Source organism: Nicotiana tomentosiformis, chromosome 4, assembly GCF_000390325.3.
Source record: "Nicotiana tomentosiformis chromosome 4, ASM39032v3, whole genome shotgun sequence".
Classification (NCBI taxonomy): Eukaryota; Viridiplantae; Streptophyta; class Magnoliopsida; order Solanales; family Solanaceae; genus Nicotiana; species Nicotiana tomentosiformis.
Window position 1 is genome coordinate 24,014,247 of NC_090815.1, and position 13,771 is coordinate 24,028,017.

General features: G+C 40.4%; 1 protein-coding gene across 1 annotated transcript; it reads right to left on the reverse strand.

The window, feature by feature from the left end:
• Positions 1 to 8,759: 8,759 nt before the first annotated feature.
• Positions 8,760 to 13,530, reverse strand: LOC104102326 (E3 ubiquitin protein ligase RIE1-like). The gene is made up of 5 exons (XM_009610008.4): positions 12,799 to 13,530; positions 10,793 to 10,912; positions 9,827 to 9,956; positions 9,593 to 9,751; positions 8,760 to 9,284 (listed from the first exon to the last, which is right to left on the reverse strand). Exons 1-5 carry the CDS (start codon positions 13,263 to 13,265, stop codon positions 9,123 to 9,125), a joined length of 1,038 nt encoding a protein of 345 aa, XP_009608303.1. The 5' UTR covers positions 13,266 to 13,530; the 3' UTR covers positions 8,760 to 9,122.
• Positions 13,531 to 13,771: the final 241 nt, after the last annotated feature.

The following is a 13,771-nucleotide window of genomic DNA, read 5'->3' on the forward strand; positions in this document are numbered from 1 at the left end:
ATACGAGGCCATGATTGTAGGCCTTGAATTAGCCAAAAGCTTGGGAGCAGAGATGATCGAAGCCAAGTGTGACTCCCTCCTTGTGGTAAACCAAGTTAACGGAACATTTGAAGTCAGAGAAGAGCGAATGCAGAGATACTTAGACAAGTTACAGGTGACATTACATCGGTTCAAAGAATGGACTTTGCAACATGTACCTCGGGATCAAAACAGCGAGGCCGATGCCCTCGCTAACTTAGGATCGTCGGTCCAAGATAACGAGTTTAATTCAGGAGAAGTCATGTAGCTTATGAGATCAGTGGTGGAAGAAGGCCACGCCGAGATCAACTCGACGAGCCTAACATAGGAATAGAGGAACAAGTACGTGGAGTATCTCAAGACTGGAAATTTTCCATCGGACCCAAAAGAATCGATGGCCCTGCGTACAAATGCAGCCCGATTTAGCCTGGCTGAAGACGGAACCTTGTTCAGAAGAACATTCGATGGTCCACTTGCAAAAAGTCTAGGGTCGGGGGATGCTGAGTATGTTCTGAGGGAAATCCATGAGGGTACTTGTGGAAATCATTCAGGCGCCGAATCACTAGTTCGAAAAATAATTAGAGCCGGTTATTATTGGATCAACATTTTAAAAGATGCAAAGGAGTTCGTTCGAAGATGTGATGAATGCCAAAGGCACGCTCCGATGATCCATAGACCTAGGGAGCCGCTACATTCGGTTTTGTCACCATGGCCTTTCATGAAATGGGGGATGGACATCGTCGGCCCCCTCCCTTGGGCACCCGGTAAGGTTCAGTTTATTGTGTTTATGACTGACTATTTCTCTAAATGGGTGGAAGCACAGGCATATGAGAAAATCAGGGGAAAAAAGTCATTGATTTTATCTGGGACCACATCATATGCTGATTCGGGATAACGACTGAGATTGTGTGCGATAACGGGAAATAATTTATTGGCAGCAAAGTAAGTAAGTTTCTCGAAGACCATAAGATCAAAAGAATATTATCCACTCCCTATCACCCTAATGGGAATGGACAAGCTGAGTCTACCAACAAAACCATACTCCAAAGCCTTAAAAAGAGATTAATCGACGCAAAAGGAAAATGGAAGGAAATGCTACCTGGGGTCCTATGGGCATATCGCACAACCTCGGAATCCAGTACCGGGGCCACCCCGTTCTCCTGAGTTTATGGCACCTAAGCTTTAATACCGGTCGAGTTTGGGGAGCCAAGTATCAGATTTCGATATGCAACAAAAGAATCAAGTGACAAGGCCATGAGTACGAGCTTGGAGCTATTAGATGAAAGTCATGATGCCGCCCTTGTTCAATTGGCTGTCCAGAAGCAGCGGATTGAGAGGTATTACAACCGAAGGGCTAACCTTCGATACTTCAATGTCGGGAACTTGGTACTAAGAAAAGTCATGCTAAGCACCCGAACCCCGAATGAAGGAAAATTAGGCCCAAATTAGGAAGGACTGTACCAAATTATCGAGATCACCGAAAAGGGATCCTACAAGCTCGGAATAATGAACAACGAGCAATTACAGAACAACTGGAATATAACTCACTTAAACCAATATTATTGCTAAGGTATGGCCCCAATTCTTTCTTTCATTTTGTTTACATTCCAAACTGACACTTGCAGGCAGCCTACAAAGGATAATACGAGATACTAGGTCTGAAAGCACGCGTTGCACTCTTTTTCCCTTGAACCGATTTTTTTCCAAATGGGTTTTTCGGCAAGGTTTTATTGAGGTAACAAGTAAATCATGCTAACTTAGGATCAAAGACCGACTATGAACCGGTTGCAATGATCACAACAGTATTTGAGGCCTCTCTTCGGTCAACCTTAAACACTGGGGGGGCAAGATCCTTGGGGATATCAAATTTAACATGGCATTTCAACTTCGAGATTAAAGGGCCTCGATCAACAGGATTTATTGTAAGGGCCAAACAGTCAAATGAACCTTGCCCGCTCAAATCAATCGACCCTTGGTACTAAACATGTATACGTGTACAACTATTATGTGCAAGAATAAAAGAGCCTCCTTTGCATATAATATCTCGTTCTCAAAAATGTTTCTTGCATTTTTTCAAGGGATTCCCTACAGCTAAAGATATCAAGCCTAAGGGCAATCTTAAAATCCGAGTTCGAACATTCACTCGGGGACTAGACATCAAGCCTAAGGGAAATCATAAAATTCGAGTTCGAACATTAACTCGGGGACTAGACATTAAGCCTAAGGGCAATCTTAAAATCTGAGTTCGAACATTCACTCGGGGACTGCCGATCGAGAAACAATCTCGGACGTTCCGAGGTACCAGATTACAAGGGCATAAAAGCTTATTTGGCATTGCCCGAATTTAAAGGCTAAGGCCGTTCCAAGTTAAAAACACTCGAGGGCATAAAGCTTATTTGGCATTTTCCGAACTTAACGGCTAAGGCCATTATGAGTAAATAAAACTCGAGGGCATAAAGCTTATTTGGCATTTTCCGAATTTAAAGGCTAAGGCCATTTTGAGTAAATAAAACTCGAGGGCATAAATTTAAAGGCTAAGGTCATTCCGAGTAAATAAAACTCGAGGGCATAAAGCTTATTTGGCATTGCCCTAATTTAAAGGCTAAGGCCATTCCGAGTAAATAAAACTCGAGGGTATAAAACTTATTTGGCATTGCCCGAATTTAAAGGCTAAGGCCATTCCGAGTTAATAAAACTCGAGGGCATAAAGCTTATTCGGCATTACCCGAATTTAAAGGCTAAGGCCATTCCGAGTTAATAAAACACTCGAGGGTATAAAAGCTTATTTGGCAGTGCCCGAACTGAAAAGGCCACGGCCATATTAACACGACTCGGAAACGTCCGAGGCTCGTAACAAAAATAAGGCCTTTGAAAAACTCTTATAACCGGTTCTAAAGACTGCCCTCGGCAAGGCTATAAAACTAAGGTATTTCGGGGATAAATTATCGGTAACACCGAGCCCCTACAATGTCTTAACCCTAAAAAGGCATGTTATATAACCTTTTTAGGTTATACAAAGGCCAAAGTGCCCTGTTACAAAGGCCAAAGTGCCATGTTACATGTTATATACAAAGGCCAAAGTGACTTGACAAAAAGACAGTACAAAAATTTTAAATGGCCTAATCTTCACCGGGGGCTGCGTTATCACCTTCGGGGTCTTCTTTACCACCGGACTCACCCGACTCTTCAGATGCCTTGGAATTTTCCTCGGGAAAAGCTAGCCTCCGAGCATTATTTTTGCATGTCTTGGCGTTCTCGATTTCGGTCAATATGTCTAAATTCTGAGCATGCAATCCCTCGATGGTCTCCCTTCGGGATTCCCACCTCGCATGTTTCATCATGTTTTTTGCCTGCTCTTGGATAGCCTCGACATCAACTTTGAGCTGGGCCACTTTTTTATCAGCTTCGCTCCGAGCCGTAATAACTTCTGACTTGGCAGCCTTGAGCTCCTTGGCTAGATTCTCTTGACTAGAAACAACCAAGCTCGGCTGATATTGGAGTCCCTCGATCATTTTGGTCTGCGCCAAGTTCTTCTCCTTTGCAGCCCGAAGTTGAACCTCAGTAGAAGCCAACTGTGTCCGGGTAGTCTCTTTCTCTGAGGCTAAGCGATCCATATTTTTCCTCCATTCTTCGGTCTCGAATTTGACCGCATCCACCTCCCCTCGGAGTTGCTTAATCACGTCAAGTTTTTTCTGAACCTGCGGGCAAGGATCATTAGCTACTAAGTCTGACTCATCATCACTAACTTCAAAAACTATTCTTATTTTCTCGACCAGGTCAGAATGTTCCCTACGAGCCGCCTCCAGCTCAGCTTGGGATTTTTCATTAAGAGCTTATAAGCATCCCTCTTTTTGTCAAGCTCCCGGGTCTCGGCCTCGAAATATTTTGACTCCTCCTGGTATCGAAGAAAAGCCTCATGATGAAGCACTGAGGCCTACAAACACAAAGGAAAAATGTTATGATTATTCATGATTAAAGCTAAGTACATAATAAAGGGACATTCGAAATTACTCGATTCAGTGCCTGTTGAGCTTCGTTGAATAGGCAGGGCACCTCTACCTCGTTCATTTTTGTTTGATCCTTTTCGGTCACCAGCATCGAAGGTAACTGGCAATCCCCATCGGGGAAGAAAGAACCAGGGCGTCCTCCGGGATAGACATATAAATTTCCCGTCTCTGAGTAGGGTAAACACTCGGAGCTGGGAACTGGTTCACTAATCATGGGCTTGAAGAAGGACCGCCGGCTTTCGGGGACGGTGTCTTCTTTAGTACCGGTAAGTCGCCAAACCCGGTAATATCCTCTGAGGCGGTAGATTCCAGGCCATCGAAGAAATGATGAAGAGAGTCTACTGCTCCTTGGGTTCCCTCGCCGAGGTTACCTTTCAGTGTCTGAGCCTCGTTTATCATCGAATCAATAAACGAAGGTGACCCAGAGAGGTTTATTACCCCAAGCGCCTCCTTAAGCATATTATCTTCTGACCGAGAAGTACCGGCCAAATTCCCTTTGTCAGCTTCTCCAGCTCGGAGCGAAACGGTCTCGACCCTCCCTGGTTCGAAGGCTTCGGCCGCTACTTCTTCTACGGCCTCCCTAACTTGAGGCAGTTCAGAACCACTTCTCACACGGGCCACCAAATTGGAAATTCTCTTCTTCTTCTTCTTCTTCGGACTCATCCCTCAACCGATGGAGTGAGTCCGATGAGAGCTCTCGGGCACTAGCGTCTTTGGTTTTACGCATCAGTCGTTTCCTTGATTTTTTTCTTTTCTAGGTCTGAGGAACTCAGAGATTTTCTTTTCTTCTTCTCTTTGACCTGTTTCGAAGCAGGGGGATCAGTGTGTACATCATCATCAGCTGGTGGAGGCCTCATCTCGACGTTCTTTGGTAAACCTGCAAAATGAAAATATAATGGATTAGAGACCGATGATGAAAAAATGAGATCAGATATATTATTAGGGAAAAACTCTTACCATGATTACGGGCCTCCCATCGGCCCTTCGAGAGCTCACGCCATAAACGCTCGGAGTAAGGTCTCTGTGTCGCGATGCCCTCGACCCACTCTTTAAGTCCATGAACGGGGTTCAGCATTTGGGCGATAACTGCATCACATAACATCTATGAGAAATCAACTAAATAAAAAGCAATAAAATGAATACCGAAGGCAAAGCTAAACTTACGTTTTATGTTCCATTTCTCAGGAAATGGCATGTCCGCAGTGGGATTAAGTTCGAGGTCCTCACTCGAAAAAATCGATCGAACCACCCCCCGGTCTCGATCCTAGTCTATACTCGAGAACAAGGTCTTGGTGGCTCGGCGTGTAAGCTTAATTAAACCTCCTCGGTAAAGTCGAGGGTTGTATAGGCGCATGAGATGGTCGATGGTGAATGGACATCCCTCGACCTTGCTCACAAAGAATCAAAGCAGAATAACGATCCTCCAAAATGAAGGATGTATTTGCCCGAGCGTCACATCATACTTTTTGCAAAAATCTATGATAATCGGGTCTAGAGGACCCAACATAAAAGAGTAAGTGTAAACACTTAAGAAACCCTCCACATAGGTGGTGATTGATTCTTCAGGGGTAGGAACCACTACGAGTTTTCTTACCCAGTTGCAGTCCTCTTTAAATTTATCGAGGATGTTGTCCGTAATCGTACATATGTACCTCGAGACCAGTTCACATCGACCCCGTACCATGGGCGTATTCTCAACTTTAAAGTCAGCCATAGTAGGGCACCCGGTAGGGATATATGATCTCAAAGGTGGTTCCTCAGTAGCAGCGTGAGAAACGTTTTCAGAAGGCTTTGAAGAAGAAGGTGCTTCTTTTTGAGGAACAGACTTTGAAGTCTTTGCCATTTTTATAAAAACGGAGGAAAGAGATTGTTGATAAGGGGAAGCTTTGAGGTTAACAATGAGAAAACCAGAAGATGAAGAAAGTGAAGTTTTCTTAGAACACAAGAAGGATTTAAGCGTAAAAGTTCTAAACAAACGGATTAAAGGGTATTTATAGTATTCCCAAACGGCGATTCAAATCACGGCGGTGCACATCCCGAGGTGGACGACCATTGACCGACACACATTAAATGCCTCGAAGACTGGACTGACGGGATGTTTTCACTAATCTTACCACCTACGCCATGAATTCGTCGTCATGATTTATTGAAGGGACTATCTGTATACGGGTAAAACCGAGCTTGAAGTTTGATCGAGCATCTGGAACAATAGACCAGGCTCGAATCATCTATTAAAGATCAAAGGTATTAAAACCGAGCTCAGTATCGAGGTTCGAAGTTCGACAAGACCATCATATTCGCCCTCGAGTTTACCGAAGGCACCACCAATCCTGCTTCTAACGGCCTCGGGGAAAAGCTTCGCCAACTCATCTGACAAGGTTCCGTGATTTTCTCTATTAACCAATCATTATGGCAGAAATTACGGAATTAAGTAAAAAAAGGGGGCCAACGGTCTACAAAATCAAGGACTTATGTTTTTGATTAAAGAATGTCTTAAAAGTAAGATCTCCCCCAATATATAGAAGGGGGACTTGATAATTCATGAGACACATTGTAACATACTTAAGAGAACAAGATACTATTTTTTCCAGCTTTGTTCGTATTATTCTGGCTTCAATAATATCACATCTAAATTCGAAGAGAATCAACCTTGCGAGGCTTAAGTTGTTCAATCTGCATGGTTTGCATTTATTTTTCTACTTATTCTTCCATATTAAATCTGATTCCTCACTTTGTATCAAATTAGATCACATATCCTTAAAATCACGTATAAATTTAATTGTTATCCGATTTTGGGGGTAAACACACTTAAACCCAAAAAAAAAAAAATTAGAGGGAATGTTTGGATCACATAGCATCCCGGTACTGGTAGCTACATAAAAATGAAGAGCAAAGAAACCCTCTTATCTTAATAAAACTTAACAGTTCGATGATATGTCGACCTCCAAGTCCAATGTCTTGTTGGGTAATTGGAATGGAGAAAGAAAAAGGGATAGCAAAAATTAATTGTTAGACTGATTATGTTATATCCGGCGGAGTGTTGGCCAGTCAAGACTTCTCATATTTATAAGATAAAAGTAGCAGATCATGAGGATGTTGAGATGGATGTGTGTGCATACTAGGAGAAATAGAATTAGGAATGAGGATATTCGGGACCAGGTGGAGTAGCTTGTGTGGTAGAGAAGACGAGGGAAGCGAGGTTGATATGGTTCAGGCATGTGAAGAGGAGATACACAGATACCTCAGTGAGAAGGTGTGAGAGGTTGACTATGGCGAGTCCAAGAAGAGGTAAAGGTAGGCCAAAGAGGTATTGGGGAGAGGTGATCAGGCAGGACATGGCACATCTTCAGATCTACGAGGACATGACCCTTGATAGGAAGTTGTTGAGGTCGAGGATTAGGGTGGTAGGTTTGTGAGTAATCGAGCGTTAGGGTAATAGGTTTTTTCTCTTTCAAACCTGTATTTCTCTTTCTTACCTGTTGTTTCGGTTGCTTCGGTTCTATTATTTTTCTCATTGTTGTTACTGCTTCTCTTTCTGTAGTTCTTTGTCATTACTATTGTGATTATACTTTCCTTGAGCCGAGAAACTACCGAAAATAGTATCTCTACCTTTACAAGGTACGTGTAAGGTCTGTGTACATGAGACCCTCCTCATACTCCACTTGATAGAATACACTGATATGTTGTTGTTGTTAGCATATAATTAATTATTATCGCGAAGAACTAGTCCATTATTTTTTTTTTGGTAAATAAAGAATTTTATTACCAATTGGTCATTATGAACATAAGGAGATTTAAAACAGCAGACTGTTGAACATATTGTTCCAGCAGGTGACACTAAGCAAAACATCTACTACCTGATACTACAAACTTCTACTGCTACCCTAGTGCTAAGGATAAAAGTTCAACATTTCCAATTTTCGAGCAAGCCTTAGCTTCATTGATCCCCTGCAACAAACTTCTTGAATGATTTGCTTTATAATAAGATCTGGTGCTGAATATTTATCTTGAAACACCCTTTGATTTCTTTCCTTCCAAACATAGTATATACTTGTTGCAAGTACTATCCTATAAACTTCTGCTTCAGAGCTTCTCCCTTTTGCATGTTCTTCTGCCCACTTTAATTCCTCCAACCAATCCATGGCCTTCATATTTACTCCTTGCCAGAGCAAGATTTTATTTCAGATATAAACAGCATAGTCACATTGAAAAAATAAGTGTGAAATACTCTCGATCCCACTATTGCATAGAGGGCAAGATTGTGCTATATCCATTCCCCAATGAAGCAATCTGTCTCTGGTAAGTATTCATCCATGTGCCACCAGCCTCAATATGAATACCCATTTAGGAGCTCCTAGATTATTGCATACTAGCTTCCTCCAAGAAACCTTAGGAAATTCTCCTTTCAGTTTAGTGTACAGTTGTTTAATAGAGAAGATTGTCGAGGACTCCTAGATTACAGTCCATTATTGTTTTTAATGCTCAGGAATATGTTCATTTGCTAATATGATGGTCGGCCATATTTCATATATGTACTACCTTGGAACTTCGCTGCACCATAACAGTAAGTTAATATTTCTGTCACTTGCACAATAGTTTGTATGATAAAGTAACACCAACCAATACGAGGAAAACTTGACCAAACTATCCAAAAATTAGGGTAACACTCACTTTTCTATTTTCAGAGGGAAATGCTAATCTAAAATACAAGGGAATATCTGGAAGATGAAACCATTCAACAATCAACAGGTAGAATAACATAACCAAGACAATAGCATGTACTTACAAGAGTTAGAGATCATATCTACTGGAAAACAATAGAATCAAAATTACTTACAAGTGGAGGTGGACCTCTGGGGGGGGGGGGGGGGGGTTGCGACATTATGTCTAACTGAAGACAATTGACAATTCACTACAGAAAAGATCTCTTCTAATATGTGAGGCGAACATGAGAGGAAGCTCAACTAGTTGCAAAGCAGAGTTACGATCTGATTCAGACTGGCAATCAGTATTTCCAGCTCCATAATCTTGGCCAGTAGCAAAAAGGTGGTTTTAATAACCAAAATCAATGATTTATTGTTTTCATTCTCCTCCGCTCTAAACTTGTTCGTTCCCCTTCAGGATGTTGTACTTGCACAGTGGACATGTCGCGTTCATCTTAAGCCATTTAACTATGCAGGTGGAGTGGAAATGATGATTACAGGGGAGAGCATGGAGTTCCGTCTCATCCTCGTACAAGCTAAGACATATACAACATTCCTAGCAAACAAGAAAAAATTTGAGGTATTGGTAACTATTTTATCACAAATAATAAACAGAAATTCTACTATGTCTATTCATATTCAGGAACGCAATCTCATAATGAGGATCCAAACTGAAACAAGAGATCCATACTAAAATCTCGAAGTAAAGTTGTAGAATATGCATACGGCGAAACAGCTCTATTTCCAATATAGTCAGAGCAGTAGGAACAGAATAAAGGAGAAAGAAAATGATAACTGGTTGAGCTTTCCGTGCCACAACGAGGAACTGGCTTTAAGCATTTCTAAGATACGTAATTAACTTACTGCATCCTCAGGTAAAAGAATACGCTCATTGGCCAAGTATCCACTGCTCGTCTCAATTGGTACCATCTTACCAGCTCCTACACTTGGTTTCTCCTCATCCTTGCAGATATGGAATCTATACTTGGGGAGAACTTTGAGGTCTGCTTCTGACGCACCTTCCTGTGTATTATAGGTGAAAGATTGTTACCAGAAACATATGAAGTAAGCTTGTTTTATGGTTTGCTGTCTTCTTACCTGGCCCACTGCATAGAGTACTGCAATTATGCAAGGCAAGCAGCAACAAAGAGCAACTCCTATCAGACATGCCAAAGCAACACAAAAGACGGCAAAGAATACATCGAATGCCAAAAATACAACTGCCAACCTGCAGCACTTTGGATCAGTAATCAAACAGGACTCTTTCTGAAGGTGGTGGTCACAAAAATTTTAAAAAAGGAAAAGAAAACATCTACAATTCATCATGCAGACATATTTTACAGAGAGAGAGAATAATCATCCACGGCTTCTTTTGAGATGACAACATATATGCTGTAATGCAATGATAGATTTAAGCATATAATTCAGCTGGTCCGTGACCGAACACTGAATCAGACAGCTAAACCAGATAGAATTAGGAATTAGATCTTATAGGGAACAACTAGAAACTCTAGGCAAACTTGGAAAAAATTGAATTCCCCTTCCCTTTAACAGTCTGTGGTTCTTCTATGTTGCTATTAACAACAATGATGAAAAATGTCAATTCACATAGTGCATGAACTAATTAATAACATCTTTACCGCAACTACCATTACCCAAAATGTGAAAAGATCAAGGTCGCGTTCAGTCAAATATATCCCAAAGATTTGAAACCCCTGTCTATTTGAGCTGTGCAAGTATTACTAGTACGTCTAAAGGAATTAAAATTAAGAAAAACTCAATTAGAGCCTACCTGTAACAGGTTATGCCCGATCTCATTGCTATGACCTACTTTACATCTTGAAATAGGGGAGAATTCCAGACAGGGATTGGAATTTTTAAAATCACAATTTGAAAATAGTAGAGATAAGAAAATACAAGTCCAATAGACGACCATCAACTAAACATCAAAGTTATATAATATAAGAGACTAATACGCACATATTATAACTTTAAGAAGTTTTTCTTGTTTTAGGATTTCTCCCTAGAAATAAAGGCTTGAAGTGATAGTAGATCGTGACATACCAGTATAGACGTGGAGCATTCTGTAAAAGAATATCACCACCAGAGACTATCCAATAAAATCCAACTATCCACCAAAGAAGTGACGCCATTGTATTCACAGTTTCACATCGTTTAGCAACACTGCAATGTCCAGAATGGGAAGGAGTCAATAAATTAAATTTGCCACTTCTACTTCTATAGCAGCGTTAACCAAGAAAAGGAGTATATATCTCTTTTTCGATGCTTAAAAGACACTTAAGATAGTTGGTCAAATGACGGCAAGACATTGTTTCTTCATAATTTCAAATGACGAGAATAAATGCTTCTATATGTCTAAGTAGAAGATCAAAAGGTGCTGATAACATAGCCAAGTTGAATGGCATGTAATTGCCATGCTTCTTTAAGTCGTCGTTTCAGCTTGCAGTGTAACAAATATCAAATTTAACTCATGAAAATCTACTGAGATAGCAGGTCAATCATGATATGAAAGATGGGTCAAAAACCATCAAGGTAAAATCAAAAAGTAAGAATCACTAACATGATACTATCACAAACTCTCAGCATAACAGGGCTACTATCACAAACTCTCAGCATAACAGGGCAAATATACATTATTCTCCTTACATTTTTCATCCCCTTAACCTTGTAAAAGAAATTTATAACACTTTCTCATAAGTTTGGGATCTCTCCTGCAGCTCCTTCTTTTTTTAATAATATTATCCTTCCCTGACACAGGGTTCTCGCAATGATCACATGGATCATATAAAAAATCTTTGTAACCAACAATATAACCCCAAAGCCCACTCATACAAAATCCAAAGCAAGTCACTTGCCTTTGAATCAATGTGAAATGTACAAGCTTCGAAATATTATGCCTAATCATTCTGTTAAGATATAGAGTTTATATCTTAAAAGTGTAAAGCAATTAACAAAATTCCAGCTTCTGAAATACAATCAATATTTACCGTCCTTCATTTGATCAATCCAAATGTTTCATCTGGTTCGACTTCAGTAGTAAAAATGCAAGGCTTCAAATGGATTACGGAATATTGCGTGGAGAGCAAAAAGGGAAAGAATATGCCAACAAAGTAGCCTCTGATGGAATGCACTGGAATTAGGTTTCTCATGTCAATTATAGTTCAAATAGTTTGACAAAGAGAAGGAAAAGATTAAACCAGTTCATAGAAGAGAAATTTGAAAATTTCAATGGCTGCTGGAGTTGTGTTGCATTCACATCCAGGCACTAGTCTAGATCTTGCAGTGACGATCAAATTCTGTAAAGTAGTATTCTTTAAGGAGATGATGAGCATTTTGCTAACTTTCTCAGAGCAAAGATTTATAGCAAGGTCTCAAGAATGTACTCTTCAAGCAAGAAAAATATTTATTTGATCCTAACACTATCACTCAAAAAGAAAGAAGAAAACAGAAATCCACCACTTTCTTTATCAATATACCAATATTTCCTTCTTTTTTTTTGATAAGTAATGAGTTATACCAACATTCAGTTATATCTTCTATACTAATATATTTGTTTCCATTAATTGTGTTCAGTTCTTAGCTAAGTCCGCATGGATTCTAAGAGGTTGTAGTCCCTTTTAACACATTAAATTATCAACATTTATCACAGTACCACACCTACCCACCGCTAGCTGCACTTGGAAGCTCGTGTAGCCTATAACCAAACCGCCTCACGAGCTTGAATGTAATGCAATAGTGCATCAGAAGTGAAAAACACCCCCCCCAAACAGAGGCGGAGCTAGCCTATAGTATGCGGGTTCAGCCGAACCCAGTCATTTTTGCTTAAATGTTGTATTTATACTAGAAAATTCATTAAATATGTATAAATATTTAATTGCGAACCCAATAACTAAGACGAACTATGGGTTCTTCGGCAAATTCAGAACCCATAAACTTCAAATTGTGGCTTCACCCCTGACTACAAAGATGAATTCATCATACAACAAGTATCTATTTAATTGTGACAAAAAGGTCGGAAAATACTGAATAAGCTGAACAAATGAGCTAACCTTGATTGATTACCAATACCCAAAACGTCATTTCCCTCTTCACCATTCTCCTCATTATCAGTTTCTCCTTGAGAATTTCTCCTTCTATATTCCAACCAAACCAGCACCACATGCACCACGCACTGCAAAGCATACCCACAAACCCAAATCCTAATTGGAACATTAGGCGACTCATCAAACGTGCAGGACAAAATCACAACAGAGACAATAACAAAACCCAAGTTCCACATCATGTCCAGTGCCACCACTGGCTTCGAATAACCCCAGTCGGCGCGCCGCTCGTCCAGCTCACGCGCCGCCGTCTCCCTCACTAGCATGGACGCGCCGCCCTGCCTTCCGCCGGTAAGCCGACCAAGAAGTACAGCCAGTGATGACTGACGGCCCCCGCCGCCGGTGTCCTCTCGCCGGCTGAGGAGTGGGACCCTTGTGGGGTCTGAAGATATCATATTTGGTGGCTCAGTCGCCATAATTTTAAAGCTGAAAATGGATAATTGTTTATCCTTTAGAGAGAGAAAGTGGGGTTTGTCAGAAACATAGAATTCGTAATTAAGTGATGTAAATAGTTTTTCTGAAGTTTGATGAATTGGGTTTTGTGTCAGAAAGTGTCAGATTCTTGAGTTTTGTGTCTAAAAGTTGAAGGGTGGTTGGGGATGATCAAAATGGGGGATAGGGGTTTAGCTGGTCCGGGTTTGTTTCTGGTAACTACCTATTCTGAACCTGAATCTTTCATAAACTTTTACTGTTAAAAGACAGGCAAACAGGATAAGGGAGATTAGCAAAAGGTCAAACAAATTTCTCTTTTTACTAGTATGTTTAAAAATGAATAATATATTTTATATTTAAAAATAATTTAACTATAAATTATCTATTTCCTTTATGAGAGACTTTTATAGTTACCCAAATTTTATGACATCTTTTAAAGTCACAAATTTAAAAAAAAATTATTTTTTTTCAATTTCGTATAAAATCAAAT

What these genes read in the sequence shown, in the direction of transcription:
- LOC104102326 (XM_009610008.4), bottom strand. Translation starts at nt 13,265, where the DNA reads ATGGCGACTGAGCCACCAAATATGATATCTTCAGACCCCACAAGGGTC. An exon ending in GGTATTGGTAATCAATCAAG is followed by an intron (nt 10,913 to 12,798) that starts GTTAGCTCATTT and finishes TGGACATTGCAG; the next exon opens with TGTTGCTAAACGATGTGAAA. An exon ending in TACTCTATGCAGTGGGCCAG is followed by an intron (nt 9,752 to 9,826) that starts GTAAGAAGACAG and finishes TATAATACACAG; the next exon opens with GAAGGTGCGTCAGAAGCAGA.